The 14892-nt window shown below is 37.8% G+C and overlaps 1 protein-coding gene across 4 annotated transcripts in view; it reads right to left on the bottom strand.

Moving 5' to 3' along the window:
- The window catches only part of carmil3 (capping protein regulator and myosin 1 linker 3), a 59015-nt gene that overhangs the window by 4959 nt on the left and 39164 nt on the right, over window positions 1-14892 (bottom strand). For 3 of the 4 annotated variants that reach the window (XR_006982789.1, XM_017473166.3, XM_047156663.2), the window contains exons 22-35: window positions 12632-12700; window positions 12178-12271; window positions 9374-9472; window positions 7634-7753; window positions 7437-7550; window positions 6939-7114; window positions 6663-6750; window positions 5726-5836; window positions 5373-5439; window positions 4800-4987; window positions 3718-3797; window positions 3079-3237; window positions 1662-1863; window positions 282-525 (exon numbers count right to left, since the gene is read on the bottom strand). Coding sequence is in view for 3 of the 4 variants with exons in the window: in XM_017473166.3 (XP_017328655.1) it covers window positions 282-525; window positions 1662-1863; window positions 3079-3237; window positions 3718-3797; window positions 4800-4987; window positions 5373-5439; window positions 5726-5836; window positions 6663-6750; window positions 6939-7114; window positions 7437-7550; window positions 7634-7753; window positions 9374-9472; window positions 12178-12271; window positions 12632-12700 (1811 nt within the window). In the remaining variant the exon portion in view is untranslated. The remainder of the gene's footprint in view (window positions 1-281; window positions 526-1661; window positions 1864-3078; window positions 3238-3717; window positions 3798-4799; window positions 4988-5372; window positions 5440-5725; window positions 5837-6662; window positions 6751-6938; window positions 7115-7436; window positions 7551-7633; window positions 7754-9373; window positions 9473-12177; window positions 12272-12631; window positions 12701-14892) is intronic. The other variant, XM_047156665.2, reaches the window with a different exon arrangement.

Genomic DNA, 14892 nt, shown 5'->3' with positions numbered 1-14892 from the left:
GACCGACCAAAAGAGTAAGACCATTAGTCATGGTTAGACATTTGTAGTTAGCCTGCATTTACGTTATTAGCGGCAAGGTTTGTTTTTCCTCAAGTTCTCATCACACACCTTGGCTTCATCTCAGGTGCATTTCCACTATTTGTGTCTGACATAACATTTGCTTTGGTTTCTTTATATTACTTTTAAGGATAATTTTTGCAGGACATGTCATGACCTGTCTGTAAAACTCGGTATTATTATTATTATTATTATTATTATTATTATTAAAACACCTGCATTACCAGAGTTCTCCTCCAGATGGTGCTGTCTGGTGTCCCCCAGACTCGGCTTGCTGCTCTGAGGAGGAGGATCGGGTTTCTGCTGCGACTCCACCGTCACGTCCTCCTCCAGCTGAGCAGAGGACGAGTTCGAACCCTGGACAAGTGGCTTGTCTTGATTGTCTTTAGGAGCTTTCTGTCCTTTATTGTTTCTCTTTGTGTGGACGGGCGTGCCTGAGGAGATGAACACCTCGCTGTATTCGGGTGACTGATGAGGAAGAGGGGAAGGTAGCAATCAGGTAATTATGTTAAAAAACAACAACAACAAAAAAAAACTCATGACTCATGCCATAAGAACAGACAAATTGAATGGTTGACGAAAATTCAACTAAAGAACATTCAACTACATTATATATACACACACACATTATATATTTATATATATATATATATATATATATATATATATATATATATATATACACACACACACACACACACACACACACACACACACACACACACACATATATATATATATATATATATATATATATATATATATATATATATATATATATATATAAGAATGACATGCCGTACTTTTTATCCATTTATAGTTACACTGAATGTTGTGGAATCTCAGTGAAACAAGTTACTGTCTTGTCACTTATACTTGAAGTCGTATATATATATATATATATATATATATATATATATATATATATATATATATATATATATATATATATATATATACACACACACATATATATATATATATACATACATACATACATATACATATATATATATATATATATATATATATATATATATATATATATATATATATATATATATATATAGTGAAAGAGAGAGATTTATAGAGAAACTTTCCTGAGATGAAAACCTTATAGTGCTGGAGACTACTTCCAAAAATGTGAAATGTCTCTTTATTCTCTCTCTCCTTTGTCAGATGGAGTGGATCATCATGCAAGTACCTGTGCAAGCTGTTATTATGAGTGCATTAATATAAACCTTGAAGCCAGAACTATTCATTGTCATTGTACATTTATGGCATTTGGCCTTATCCAGAGCAACTTACATTCATCTCATTTATACAAATGAGCAGTTGAGGATTAAGGGCCTTGCTCAAGGACCCAACAGTGGGACCTTGCAGTACTGGGATTTGAACTCATGACCTTCTGAGCAGAAGCCCAACATCTTAACCACTGAGCTTCTCTTGCTGTAATAGTTAATTAATCAACTTTCCGACTAATGACAGTCAACAGTGCTGCGGTATAATAATGTATAATAACGTGTATAATAATATTCTATAGGAGGATTCTGTGAATTAAAAAAAAATAAAATAACATTTTTATCAGCTTTAATGGAGCATACTTGTCTCCATGTGATGCAGGAGGGGCTCACTGTCCTCAACCCTGGCAGCGGTATGCCGTGCAAATTTCGGCCAGAGATCTGAGGAGGTCTTTGATCTCCCAGACCGCTGGTGACTTCTTCTTGCGATGTCTCTGCCCTCCGGAAATCCTTAGGGATAATCACAGAGTACAGGTTCTCTGTACCAGCGCTGGGATTTAAAGACCTGTAATTAATTGTAGAATGTTTTCAGCATAGTAACTTTCATTTTTGACATACATGATATGATAATAAGTAAATAAGTAAATAATAATAAGTAAATAAATATAAAATAATCTAAAATAAAATAAGGCACACAGCTTTGTATGAGTAAATGCAATTTTCTATTCTATCTCTGTCTACCAGTTGAGGGCAAAATGTATTGAAATCCTCAGTGCAAAAATGAATAACCTGAGGAAAACATTTAACGAAACATTTTAGGTAGGTTTCACAGATGCTTCTTCATCATCACAAACAACACAAATAGTCAAAAAGTCTTTCTGTTTAGCTATTAATACTGAAACAATTACAGTTCTATCATGCTGATGGTGCATTGGCTGGATACTGATATCCCAGGTAGCCCTCATGCCTGTGTTACCTTCTGGCTCTCTATTTTTTCTAGTTATGTTGTCATAGCTAGACCTGCCAGAGTCCCTGCTAGCACTCTGCTTACAATCTACACCTATTTAAACCACTGTAGGATAAGAGCATGCATAATAAACTGTATCATACCCCATTCTCTCTGTTACACTGTATGTACTCCTGTTGCCTGATCCTATATTCTGTTGTGGCTGTCTGATGCTCACATTGCTCACACTGCTGCTATTGGATACCCAAAAGATAAAAATAATAAAAAATAAATAAATAAATAAATAAAAACACTTCATGACCAAGTCTCGCCCTTGCTTCTGTGTCTAATCTAACCTTAACCTGTACCTAAGCACTGCAATCGACAGTCCTCATGTGTTTTCAGGGAGTTTTTCCTTGCCACTTTTTGCTCATGAGGAGTATAAATCGCCACCCTGATTTTCTGTAAAGCTGCCTTGTCTATTCAATATCACTTCAAATGTTTGCATCTCCCTTTATGAACACTTTCGGAACGTGCCTGAATGATTTATAGATGCTCGAATAACTTGTATGCCCACTCCCTGCCTTTATAGCTGCCTTGAGCTTCCTTCATATCCTCTCAGCAGCTATTGATCTGATGTAATTAGCACGACTGGATGATACCGAGCGGATGAGGAACGACAGATGAGAAATGAGGACGCGGCAGTATGAAAGTAGGAGGAGACAACCCACACGCATGGCTTGGTATACAGCATATTGTATGCACGTCGACGGCCTAACAAAACAACAAAAAGTCGCTTGTGTAGATGATTTGAAAAACAAAACAAGAACGTACTCGGTGCGACATTCATCGCCACACACTTCCCCCTGGATCACAGGCTCCGGCTCTTGATGTGATGCGGAGTAACGGTTCTTCCGGAATCCTGAAAAGATGGACAGCACGGTGCGCCTCTTCTTCCGCCTCAGAGTCTGGGTATGATGAGAGGACAATTGGCTGTAAAACAGACAAAAGGCAAAAGAGAGGCTCTGAAAGGGGTCTTTGTGCTAATGGCGCCGTTGAGTTCTCGATTCTCATTGGCCAGAAAGTGTTGATTAATTTTCTGTAACAGCAGCTTGAATATTAATGGATCAAGTTTAAAAAAAAGAAATAATTGGAAGGAGTATCCACTATCAGTGCTTAGTAGCAGTCAGAGGTAAAGCTGTAACTAAGTTTTCAGACACGGGAAAGAGAAGTTTGTGGTTACGAAAAAACCCCAAAATATTTTGCATTGACAAATTGCTGTGGAATAATAATAGGAATAAAACACTTTGGGACATGCTGTTATAGACAAATCCATATCACACTGATCAGCAAACTGTTGATTCTTTTCCTTTAACAGCACACACCACACTGTGTTAGGCCTTACATAACATACAACAGTCTAAATGCTGAGTCTTGTTGCTACTGTTTTATTATTAACATTAACTCAAGCACCTGTCTGGTAAGACCCTCTTGGTGTAGAAATCAGGCAGTCCATCATCCAAAAGGTTCACCCCACCGTTCTCAGAAGAATGCTGCAAGGCGATCGGAAACCAATTAGAATCACAACAACGAGGACGTTTTCTGCTTGTTTTCAATTTTCAGGCCTGTGGCTGTAGATCATCCTGCAGATGTTTGTATATCAGATAACGTTTTAAGAATCCTGCAGCTTGTCATGTGAAATGACAAGTGCCTGTGTTTAGTTTGCGGATTAATTCGATTCGCAAGGAAAACCAGATCTGCAGCAGGAAACAGAAATACAGCCTGCAGCCTTTGAAGTTGAAGTAAAATGCAATTTAGGTGGAGAGATTCACAAGGCAACATCAAAAGTTTGAGGTTATTTTAGGTAAGACATTTCCGAAAATACAGTAATGCAGTGATTTATGATTGGCAAGACGGCAAGCATTGAAATAAACATCTAGCCATCACCAATATAGTATTTCTGTATAATTAGTCCTGCTTGTATTCACTCTCAATATAAAATAACACTTGACCCAGCACTTCATATTACTGTGTGGTTTATTTTTTAATATCCAAATTCATTGAACGGCAGCTTATAAAACACCACTTGATCCAGCGCATCCTTTTATTTGGCATTTTATTTCTTTTTATATCATGCTCTGACAAATTATTGAAGCCCCCAAGACACTAAACCAAGGCTGTGATATCGCAACGTGTGTGGCAATCACACTTTCAAATAGCCATTTAGAGTTGTCAGATTAAAATAATAACACCAATATTTTGGTTTAAAGTGTAAACTAAGCTTACAGCTCAGTTTATAAATAAATAAATAAATAAATAAATAAGTCCTCAAGAAAAGCAACGTCTCCGATGTGGGGGAAAAAAAAACTAAACAAAACAAAACATTTTTTGGACAATAAAGGGATTATAGTATTGATTCGTTAATAATGTCTTTTTAATGTATTTATTATTTCCTTCATAATAATTCAGAAGAGAGAGCCAACAAAATATTTAGAACAAAAAAAAGGTCACTGAACCTAAATTCTGTGACATTTGGCTTTAATTCAGCTCTTTACCATATCTGAAGGGGCGTGTCCAGGCCTATGCTTTCTTGGTGGGCGGGGTCTTATGTGGGTTACGTGGCGCAAAGGTGCACCTTGAGTAGGCAAGCTGGACAAATTGTCCCAAGAGGCTATGTGAGAAAACAGAGCAGATGAACGAGGTGCTGGAAGTGAAGGGGACAAGTTGGGATCATCGCCTAGACCTGGAAGAAAGCAAAAAGTAACTCAAATAACCAGTCTTTACAACCACGGTGAGCAGAAAAGCATTTAAAAATGCACAGCACTGTGCAACTCTAAAGTGGATGTGCAGGCGTGTGCGCGTGTTCCTAATAAAGCGGTCATTAACTATATGTCATTGAGTTACCGAAAAGTGTTCCTTCAGCGAGTACAGTGCCAAATGTGGCTCTGTAACAGCACTGTGATTCGAACTCACTGAACAACAATCTGTTGATTACCAGAGCAGAGCCTCGAATGCTGAGTCATCACCGATATCCCTCGTATTAATGCAAATTTCTCATCTGGGAACTGTTTAGCTACTGACTCAGATGTGTCTAATTGTGCTAGAGGCAGCTGTCAAGTGTGACTCACTCAGCCTGGTGGAGACGGGTCGGATGCGTCGAGTCCTAGAGCTGCGCTTCTTTATGGCAATTGTATCCTGAGCACAGAGGGAGTGGACGAGTTAAAATAAATAAAAAAAAGTCAAAATATCAAAACATTCAAAACAGATGGCAGAACCATGTGGCCTAGCTTAATTTGTTTTGTTTTTCAATTATGAACGATTTTTCGTTGGCTCATTTTCTGCAATGAACATTACATCTATTTCAATCAATAAACAACAATATGAAACCACTTGTATTGGAAAACTGTACTGCTATAAAAAAATCTTAAGCGATTGCCTGGATTAATAGGACATCCATTGGAATAGGGACACGTTTCCTTACAATGCTGATACTAAAATCGTCCTCAGGGATGTCAACGATGTCAGCATGTCGGAGTGCGGCTCGGATCGTGGCACTGTCGTCCGGTCGCCTCACTCGAGCCACCTGTTGAAGCTACAACCCGAATAAACACGTAGAAAACAGATAGTAAAGACCAGGGCAGTGTGATAGCACAGATTTGCCTACATTTCAGACCAAAACTAATAATAAAAACCTGACGGGCAGAATGACATTATAGGAAATTAATCAATGACTAATAGCTTTAGTAAATTATTTAAGCACAAAAGAGAGATTTAGATAAATGCACTATTAATATAAGATATTAACTGTGCAGTGCTAGTCTGCTACACAAACACGAGAGTCATGTCATGTTACCCGGGTTGAGGATTTTATGACAAATTGGGCTGGTGGATAAAACCACCATTCGAGTGGCAACTGTTGGGTCAGTTTTTTTTTAAAAAGTCTGCAATTGCCAAGATCTTGTTTTAAAGCATGCAATCTATTTATACAAAATACAGGCTGGGGCAAACAAAGGGAAAGTGTAAGTGCAGAAAGTGCATCTATGATATACAGTACAGAACCATTTCTGTTAGAAGTGGGGAACTATACAGATATTGCAGGCTAGTATATTACAGTATATTTGATTCTATGCATTTTTTCTGATATGCTATCACAATAACAGGTAAACGGTCTAATATTGGAAGAAAATGGAGTTACCGCAATAGCAGCTGATATGCTGCATCAATATTATAAATGCCTGCATATCAGGGTGTACTCGCTTCTAACTCAACAGACAATAGCACAAAAATTCTGTCTCACTTTTCCAACGTATACACTTTTTGGGCTAGATTCAGGTCTTTTGTGTGGTTTTTGAGATATACATGTTTGTGCTGGAAACCTGGCAACCCTGATGAAAAATGGATACGGATTTATGTAGTACCAGTGTCTTGTGAGTAGCATAGAGCTCTTGAAGGATCTGGTCCACTGCTGAGTTGGTGAGATAGGAAACCACAGACATCTTTACTTCTCTGAGAGAGAGAGAGAGAACTAACGGTTAGGAATGCCACTGATAATACAATTACAGGAAGATGAACAATGTACCGTTTTGCTCTTAAAGACCAAATTAGCACAGTTATAGTGTCACACCAAGTTTTAATTTCAACTCTGGTTCATGTAGTTTATTAATGTAAAGTAGAACATATGCCTCATATCTTACTCTAGAGCTTGGTTGATGTCCTGGGCTGCTCTCTCCATCAACGCAGTGCGGATGGCAGAACGGGGGATGGACACGCGCTCAGAGATAGAAGAGAGAGGAGGAGAAAGATGCTCTGCTGCAGCCGAGGAAAGGGGACACAGTTCCCGACACAGAGATACCATGGAGTCCACAATCACCTAGAAAGAAAAATTGATTTTTCTACTCCAAAATTATCCTTAAAGGAAAAATCCACCATGAAAGACTGCATATTCATCTTTATCATTAATCTTTAATGGCATCCAAGGTTTGAGGGGTTTTTTTTTTTGTTTAAATCTCTTTCAATCTATTTTCACTTTGGTGAGAAAAATACTATTATTAAACAAGAAGCTCTAGCGAGAATGACTTTGTCAGACAGAAAGGTTCTGCTATGCATACAGACATAACTAACCATCCATCCACCCATTGTTCAGTTCCTATAATCACCAAGAGGAGTAAACAAAAACAACAAAAAAATCTCACTTGTAGCTCTTTGTCAGCTGCTTTAGCCAGTTCTCCAGTGATAGACTCTAGTTTCTGTCGAACTGGCCCATCTATGGAAAGCACATGAGCCAGCTCACACAGAGAAGGGTACAGCTGGAGCAAACAGACATGAGAATTATTACAAATCAGCCACAAACAACTGCATAAAAACACTAATATTTGATTACAAGACTCACAGCACGAGAGTTCCTGGCCTCCTTCAGAACTTGTCTGGCAGCCTGCAGCTCCTCTCCCTCGCCTGATGCTCTTAATACACATACCTGCTGCTGAACACGCACGCACAGGCGCTCCATCACCTAAAACAGACATAAAGAGAGAGAAAAAAACAAGGGATTGTTCCTTTATTTATTAATGAACAAGTCATATTTTCAGTGTACCATACATTTATAATTACATTTAATGTTATGGAATGTCTGAAAAAGTTAGTTCTTGTTGTCAAGTCCTCTGTCCTGAAGAAGTTTGTGTGGCATTAAAATTACTAACCATTACAAAGCACAGACACTGGAGACTCCTTCCATGAATGCATAACTTAAAACGAATACCGTATGTGTAGCATCTCCTTTGTGAAATTTTTATGAATGAGCCTTTGCTACTTAAACAATAAGGTATTAGAAAGAGAGCATTAAATATAAAAGCTGTGATTTGCCTTGTAGCCAGAACTACTTTCAGAGCTGCTGCCATTGAAAACGAACACCTTCTGACCAATCAGAATTGAGCATTTCTGACAGCTGTAATTCAACTCACAGGTAAATATGAATGCAAATTCATTTGTGTGTTATGGACCACAAATTGTCCCACATATCAAAAAAAAAAAAAAAAAAATTCCAAGAAACAAGTTCCATTCAGGGTGGTCTCATGATGCTCTCTTTTTTGGTGGTGATTGGACAAAATTTGTAGCAGAATCCAAAAAATTTTGAAATGGCGGAAAATCCAATATGGCGGAAATTAACATTACGGTGTCCACTGAACTTGAGGAAAGTGGAAATGTGTTTCTACGACATTGCACAGCAGAGTTATTATTTGCCCTATTGGTGGCACGAGAGGGCTTGAGTATCGTGCACCAAAATTGCTGTGAAGGTAGCTGAGATTGTCCACTATCACTGTGCCAAATCTCATAAAAAGCATACAAAGTATTCTATGGGATGCCATAGACTCCCACTGTGGAATCATAATAATAACAATAATAACAACAATAAAAATAATAATAATAATAATAATAATAATAACAACAACAAAGCATACAATCATATTGTGATAATAAGAAAACATGCAATCACTATAGGGTAATTACGCACCTTTGGTTTCATATAATAACAGTATAAACAAATTCATTATTTTATTGCAGCAAGTTGTTTTGATTATTATTATTATAATATTAGTCAGGACACGGTTGGGTTTCTCTGTGTAGAGAATCGTGACTCTGTGTTTAGCTGTGTTTTACCTAGTAAAATAGGTTTAAAAAAAAAAGGAAATACTTATGAAAAACTGTAAATTCTTAAAGCCCTTATCTACCTTCATATGAGCCATTAACCACTACTGTAGAGTGTGTCGTCACAAATAAATTAAACGCTGAACATGGGCACACCCAAAACAGGCAAAAATTCCATTTTTGAGAGCAAATGAGAATAAAAATATATGGCTAGAGCATTTTTTTCTACAAATTGTTAGTCATTTAGTCCAATGTCCCATGCAGAATTGCTAACAACCTAGGAAAGTGATGGGTAATACATACATAGATGTGTAGCCATCGATTTCTCACCTCTGCAATGTCATAGAACAGTTAAACATATGCGGAACTTATCAGACATTAACGGCCATGGCTGTCTTCCAGTCATGGTTATATTTGCTAACAAACTCAGTTCTCGGCAACCTTTCCTGCTTATTGCATCACCTGGCTGTCAGTATGGTGAGAGTACCTGCTCAGCGGTGCTAGTCACCAGACCCTGATGCAGTCTGAGAGCCTGTTTCTGAGAGAAGCGCTGAGTCTGGTTGTTTCTTAACAATGCCCGCTGGATCTGGCAGACGGAAAAGGAGAGGAAGGCACAGGGAGACAGAACGAATCAGAGTTATAAACTGCATTTTCGACACCAACACTGATGCTCAGATAAGCATTCCAGTCACGTGGAAATGAGCCTAATTAAATGCCTGGACAGTCAAGATAAGCCATACTGTCCAACTTTTCAAAGTCACCTTTAAAAGCAAAGCTTCTACATAATACTATGAATGTATATGTAATACGTAATGTACTGTGCATTTTCAGTCTATGTTTTCTAATATAAAGCATAGTGTTCAAGGTGTGTTAGTTAATTTTTATTTCTTACTAGTACAAATAGCCTGAAAAAAATGTGTAGGAAAAAAAAATTAAGGATAATGGTATAAGTCATGGGCTCAGAACAAGTACAATACCGTACGTGGCTGTTTCGAAAACTGCCATCTGGTCCATAGTGCACATGTTTGTGTTTGGATTGGCCTCCTGTCAATCATTTTATAGACAGTCTGAAATCTCGGTTTCAAATCGTCAGGAGCCCAGTGCAGCCAGATAATTCTAATAACTCTAGTATGCCGTCAGTACTAGAGCTGTAAGTTAAATGAACTTGAAATCGGTATTTCTACAAGTTTGTTCAAAAGGAACGTGATGTACTTTGTAGATAAAACAGATCGATAGATAAACACTTTGAAACTTGTTTTATTAGTATACTGTAGCGCAGCTTTTGCCATTTAAAATAAAGTTAATATTCAAAATCTGAAAGGGCACGCTCAAGTTTTAATGATTGTTACTTTGTCAATACTACGTTAGATAACAACAACACAAATGGTACACTTTACAAAATAACTTACAATGAAGCTAGCTATATGCGAGAAGACCACTGCCAAGTGGGTATGGTTATTGCTGTAGGTGGGTGGAGTTTAGAGTTAATGAGCACACCAGCACATCAGATCCTGGGAAATCCAGACTTAGTTATCATATAGTGATAATGGTGAATCTTTGGGTTTTATGCAATATATTGATCTGGTTCCTCTGTTTATTGTTATTATTATCATCATCATTAATACACTTGACCTATTTATACTTATGAATTGCATCTCTATAGCTATTTCTATTTTACTGCTCCATTGCAGTAGTTAGTTTGTGTTGCTTGTATTCATATAACTTTCCATTTGTGCATCAGGTGTGGCTGCAATAACAATGCAAGAATAGGAAAGAAATTAAGGGAAAGAAGAAAAAAGGGAAGGTAGGACAGGAAGAGAATGTAAAGAAGAATAGAGGAAAAAATGTGAGGAAGGGATCGTAGTAAAGAAAGGAAAAAAAGGAGGAAGGGGAAAGAAAAAAGAAAGAAAGAAAGAAACGGAAGGCTGCTATAGCAATGCTAGAAAAGGAAAGAAAATGAGGCAAAGAAATTAAAAGAATGGATAGTAAGGGAAAAAAGGAAGGAAAAGGGAAGGGAGGATAAGAAGAGAAAGTGAGGAAGGGAAAGCAGTAAAGAAAGAATAAGAAAAAAACAAAACAAATGAAAAGGACAAAAGGAAAAGTAAGAAGAAGGAAAAGAAAAGAGCACAAGAGAAAGTGAAAGGAAGGAAGGAAAGGTATAGAATATTAAAGAAAGAAAGGAAGGAAAGGAATGGCTAGACGGAAGTAAGAAATTAAGGGAAAGAAAGAAAAAATGGGAAGGTAGGACAAGAAGAGAAGGTGAAGAAGGGTAGGGAAGGATGGTGAGGAAGAGACAGTAGTAAAGAAAGGATGAGAAAACAAGAAAGGAGGAGGAAAGGGAAAATAGGTAGCAAGAAGAGAGGCAAGGAAAGAAGAGAAATAAGGAAGAAAGGAAAGCGATGAATAGAAAGAAATCGAAGGATGCTATAGCAAAGCTAGAATATGAAAGAAAGTGATGGAAAGAAAGGAAAAGAATGGATAATAAAGAAAAGAAGGAAGAAGGAAAATGAAGGGAATGAAGGAAGAAACAAAGGGATGGAAGCACAGGAAAAGAAGCTGAAGAAGGGTAGAGAAGGAAAGTAAGGCAGCGAGAGAAGTAAAGAAAGGACGAGAAAAAAAAACATGAAAGATGGTGGAAAGGAAAATAAAGAAGAAAGAAATGGAAAGGAAGGAAGAAGGTAAGGAGAGGAAAGTAATAAAGAAAGGGAAAAGAATCAAAGACGGAAACAGCGGAAGAAAGGAAGGAAAGGAAGAGCGGAAGCAAAGAAAAAGTATTTCTCGGGGTAAACGAATTGACTGTGATTGGCGAAGTGTACTTTACATTTATGTTTACTGCTTTAATATGCTCTTAGCTGTAAATTTGTATTTAGATCAATCTGCTTTGAGAACCAAGAAAGTTCCAGAACCTCTCAGAGTGGGCGGAGCCATGACACTAAATACGAAGCAGCAGATACAGGACGCTGAGTTAGTGGATTGGATTGCACTGTGTTGCCAGTGTTGAAGGGAGATTGCAGAACAACCCTGCTGTGTTTGGAAGAGTTTGTGTGTGAGTGTGTGTGTGTGTGTACTGCTGCACAAATCTTCTGTATATACACACTTGAAATATAATCATTTCTCTATAAAGCAGTGTGAACCTCTATTACATCATTATTATCGGCAACATCCTACCATTATGATTTACATTTCCATTCAATTGTAGTGCTGGAGGTGAACTCTGCTTGCAAATGTTACTTGTATGAACCTGTAAATTTGGGAGTATTTTTTTTGTTTTTTTTCCCCCCGCTTGCTCACCTTTGTCGTTGCCTGTTCCGTCTTCTCGGGGGAATTGCGGTATGCCTGTGTAACATCGCTCAGAGGCACAGGCATGCACTGCAGAGTGAAATTACTGTGGAATGAGAGAGAAAGAGAGCGACACAGAGCCAGAGAGATATAAATACGTATCTACAAAGCAGCAGCAACAGATTAAAATATTCCCAATGCACCATAAAAGAAAATCCTTTAGCTCTTCGACAGCTCGCTTTATATCGCACTTCCTATTCAGTTGTGTAAACTTGCCCAGATACAGTGACTAAACAGCGCTAAAATGAGGCTCCAAGGTCAAGTGGCTGGAATTAGAAAATTCTATTTAAAAAAATAAAGAAAAGGAACAAATAACTGAGTCATAGAACAGATTTGAGTGTACTGTAGAGTGGAAGAGTGAGTGAGTGCATGTGCGTGTGTGTGTGTGTGTGTATGTGTGGCTTACTGCTCCATAGAGCGTGCTACATCCTGAAACCCAGCAGCTGTGGTATTGTTCCGATCCCACGTCACGCTCCTAAAAACAGGAAATAAAAAATCTAACTTTGCAAATACAACTCTAAAGTAAAGAATAAAATACCTGGGCATGTGTTAAAGGAAAACCATCAACAATGAGGTGGTGTACTTTGATCTGATACTAAGTGGAATTATTGTTGATTATTTTCCAATAACAGCACATCCTGATGTATTTTGTTCCTCTTAGACCATGGCATATTTTCGTTTGTGAAAGGTATCACTGAAGATGTTGTACTTTTTTTTTTTTTATCCATTTACAGATACAGTGGGGGTATTTACTAACCCAGCTAATATTAATTTGCACAGATAGGAGGTATAATTACTTATGGATTTCAGCTGGTTCCTTGCCTTACCTTGCTTTTTCTTAGTGTGTTCAATACTTTTTTTCCTGTGTCATTTCACTTTATTACACATAACTTTATTTATGGACTTTAATGTTGTGAATTCTTTATATTTCCGGATTTCATGAGTTAATACTGATGTCTGGTGAAAATGTCATGTGAATAACCTCATTGGAAATATATTTACTGAAAGAAATGTTGACACATCCAATACTTATTTCCCCCACTGTACATTTATTGTTGGGGAATGTCGAAACAAGTTATTATTTATATTAGAACAGCTATAAACACCAGCCTCTCTTTTTTCCCCTCTCACTTATACTGCAGTTAAATGACCAAAAATGCAGCTTGTGTCATGTTACCAAGAACCCGCAAAGCGCTCCGCCTTGGACACTAGCAGAAAACTTCAAGTTACTGAAAAAGCCCAGATGCTGGAGACTCCTTCCAACAATGCTACTGTATAAACTGTATGTATCCCCTCCGAAACTCTCAATTCTCTTTTTTTTTTGTGCTGTACACCAAAGACATTTGGGTCTGAGATCAAAAGATGGATATAAGTTGAGAGTTTAGGATTTCCTGGTAATTTCCTGGCATTTACATCTAGATGTGATAAACACAATAAAATATAGAACCTTTTGTATGAGACCACCCAATTTTTAGGCGAGCAAACGTACAGGAACAGATAAGTCTTGAAGTAAATTAAAGTAAATAACACTTCATATTTGGTTGCAATAACTGCATCAAGCCTGCAACATACTGACATCAACAAATTGTTGGTTTCTTCTTTTGTGATCCTTTTCCAAGTTTCTACCGCAGCCTCTTTCTGTTTTTGTTTGTTTCAGTCTCTTCTTCAGGAGGTGAAATGTTGCTCAGTTGGGTTAAGGTCTAATAATTGGCTTGGACAGTCTAAAACTTTCCAATTTCCCCCCGATGAAGTCCTTTATTGAGTTAGCAGTGTGTTTTGGATCATTGTCTTACTGCATCATAAAATTCCTCCCAATTAATTTAGCTGCATTTCTCTGTACTGTAAATTGGTAGACAAAATGTTCTGCTAAAATTATGAACTCATTCTGCTGCTACCATCCTGAGTTCCATCATCAATAAAGATTTGTGAGCCTGTTCCAGAAGCAGCCATGCAAGCCCAAGCCACGACACTACCGCCACCATGTTTCACAGATGAACTTGTATGTTTTGGATCATGAGCAGATCCTTTTATTCTCTGCATTTTGGACTTTCCATTACTTTGGTAGAGGTTAATCTTGGTTTCAGAACTTTTGTCGCTCATCTCTGTATTTCTGAATTCCAATCTGGCTTTTCAATTCTTACTGCTGAGGAGTTGTTTGCATCCTGTGGTATGGCCTCTATATTTCTGCTCTTGAAGTTTACTTCAAATAGTGGATTGTTTTACCTTCACCCCTGCCCTGTGGAAGCTGCTGGTGATGTCACTGACTGTTGTTTATGGATGTGTTCTTCACAGCTCTCACAATGTTTCTGTCATCAGATGTTGTTGCTTTCCTTGGTCGACCCGTTTGGTGTCTGTTGCTCCGTATACCAGGGGTTTCTTTCTTTTTCAAGACGTTCCAAAATGGTATACTGGCCATGCTCAATGTTTGTGCAATCCCTCTATTTGATTTCCCCTCTTTTCTCAGCTTCAAAATGGCTTATATTTGTCCCATAGACAGCTCTCTGATCTTCATGTTGGCTTATGCAGGCTTCACAGGTAAAACTGAAGGCTAAAACCAGGAGCAGATGTTCAGAGCTATTTATTGTTTAAACAATCAGTCTAACAGGACACACCTGGGTAACAAAAAACACCTGTCAGTCTCATGTTCCAATATTATTTGCTCGCCTA

This window comes from Ictalurus punctatus, chromosome 7 (assembly GCF_001660625.3).
Source record: "Ictalurus punctatus breed USDA103 chromosome 7, Coco_2.0, whole genome shotgun sequence".
Classification (NCBI taxonomy): Eukaryota; Metazoa; Chordata; class Actinopteri; order Siluriformes; family Ictaluridae; genus Ictalurus; species Ictalurus punctatus.
This window is presented reverse-complemented; position numbering and strand designations above follow the sequence as displayed.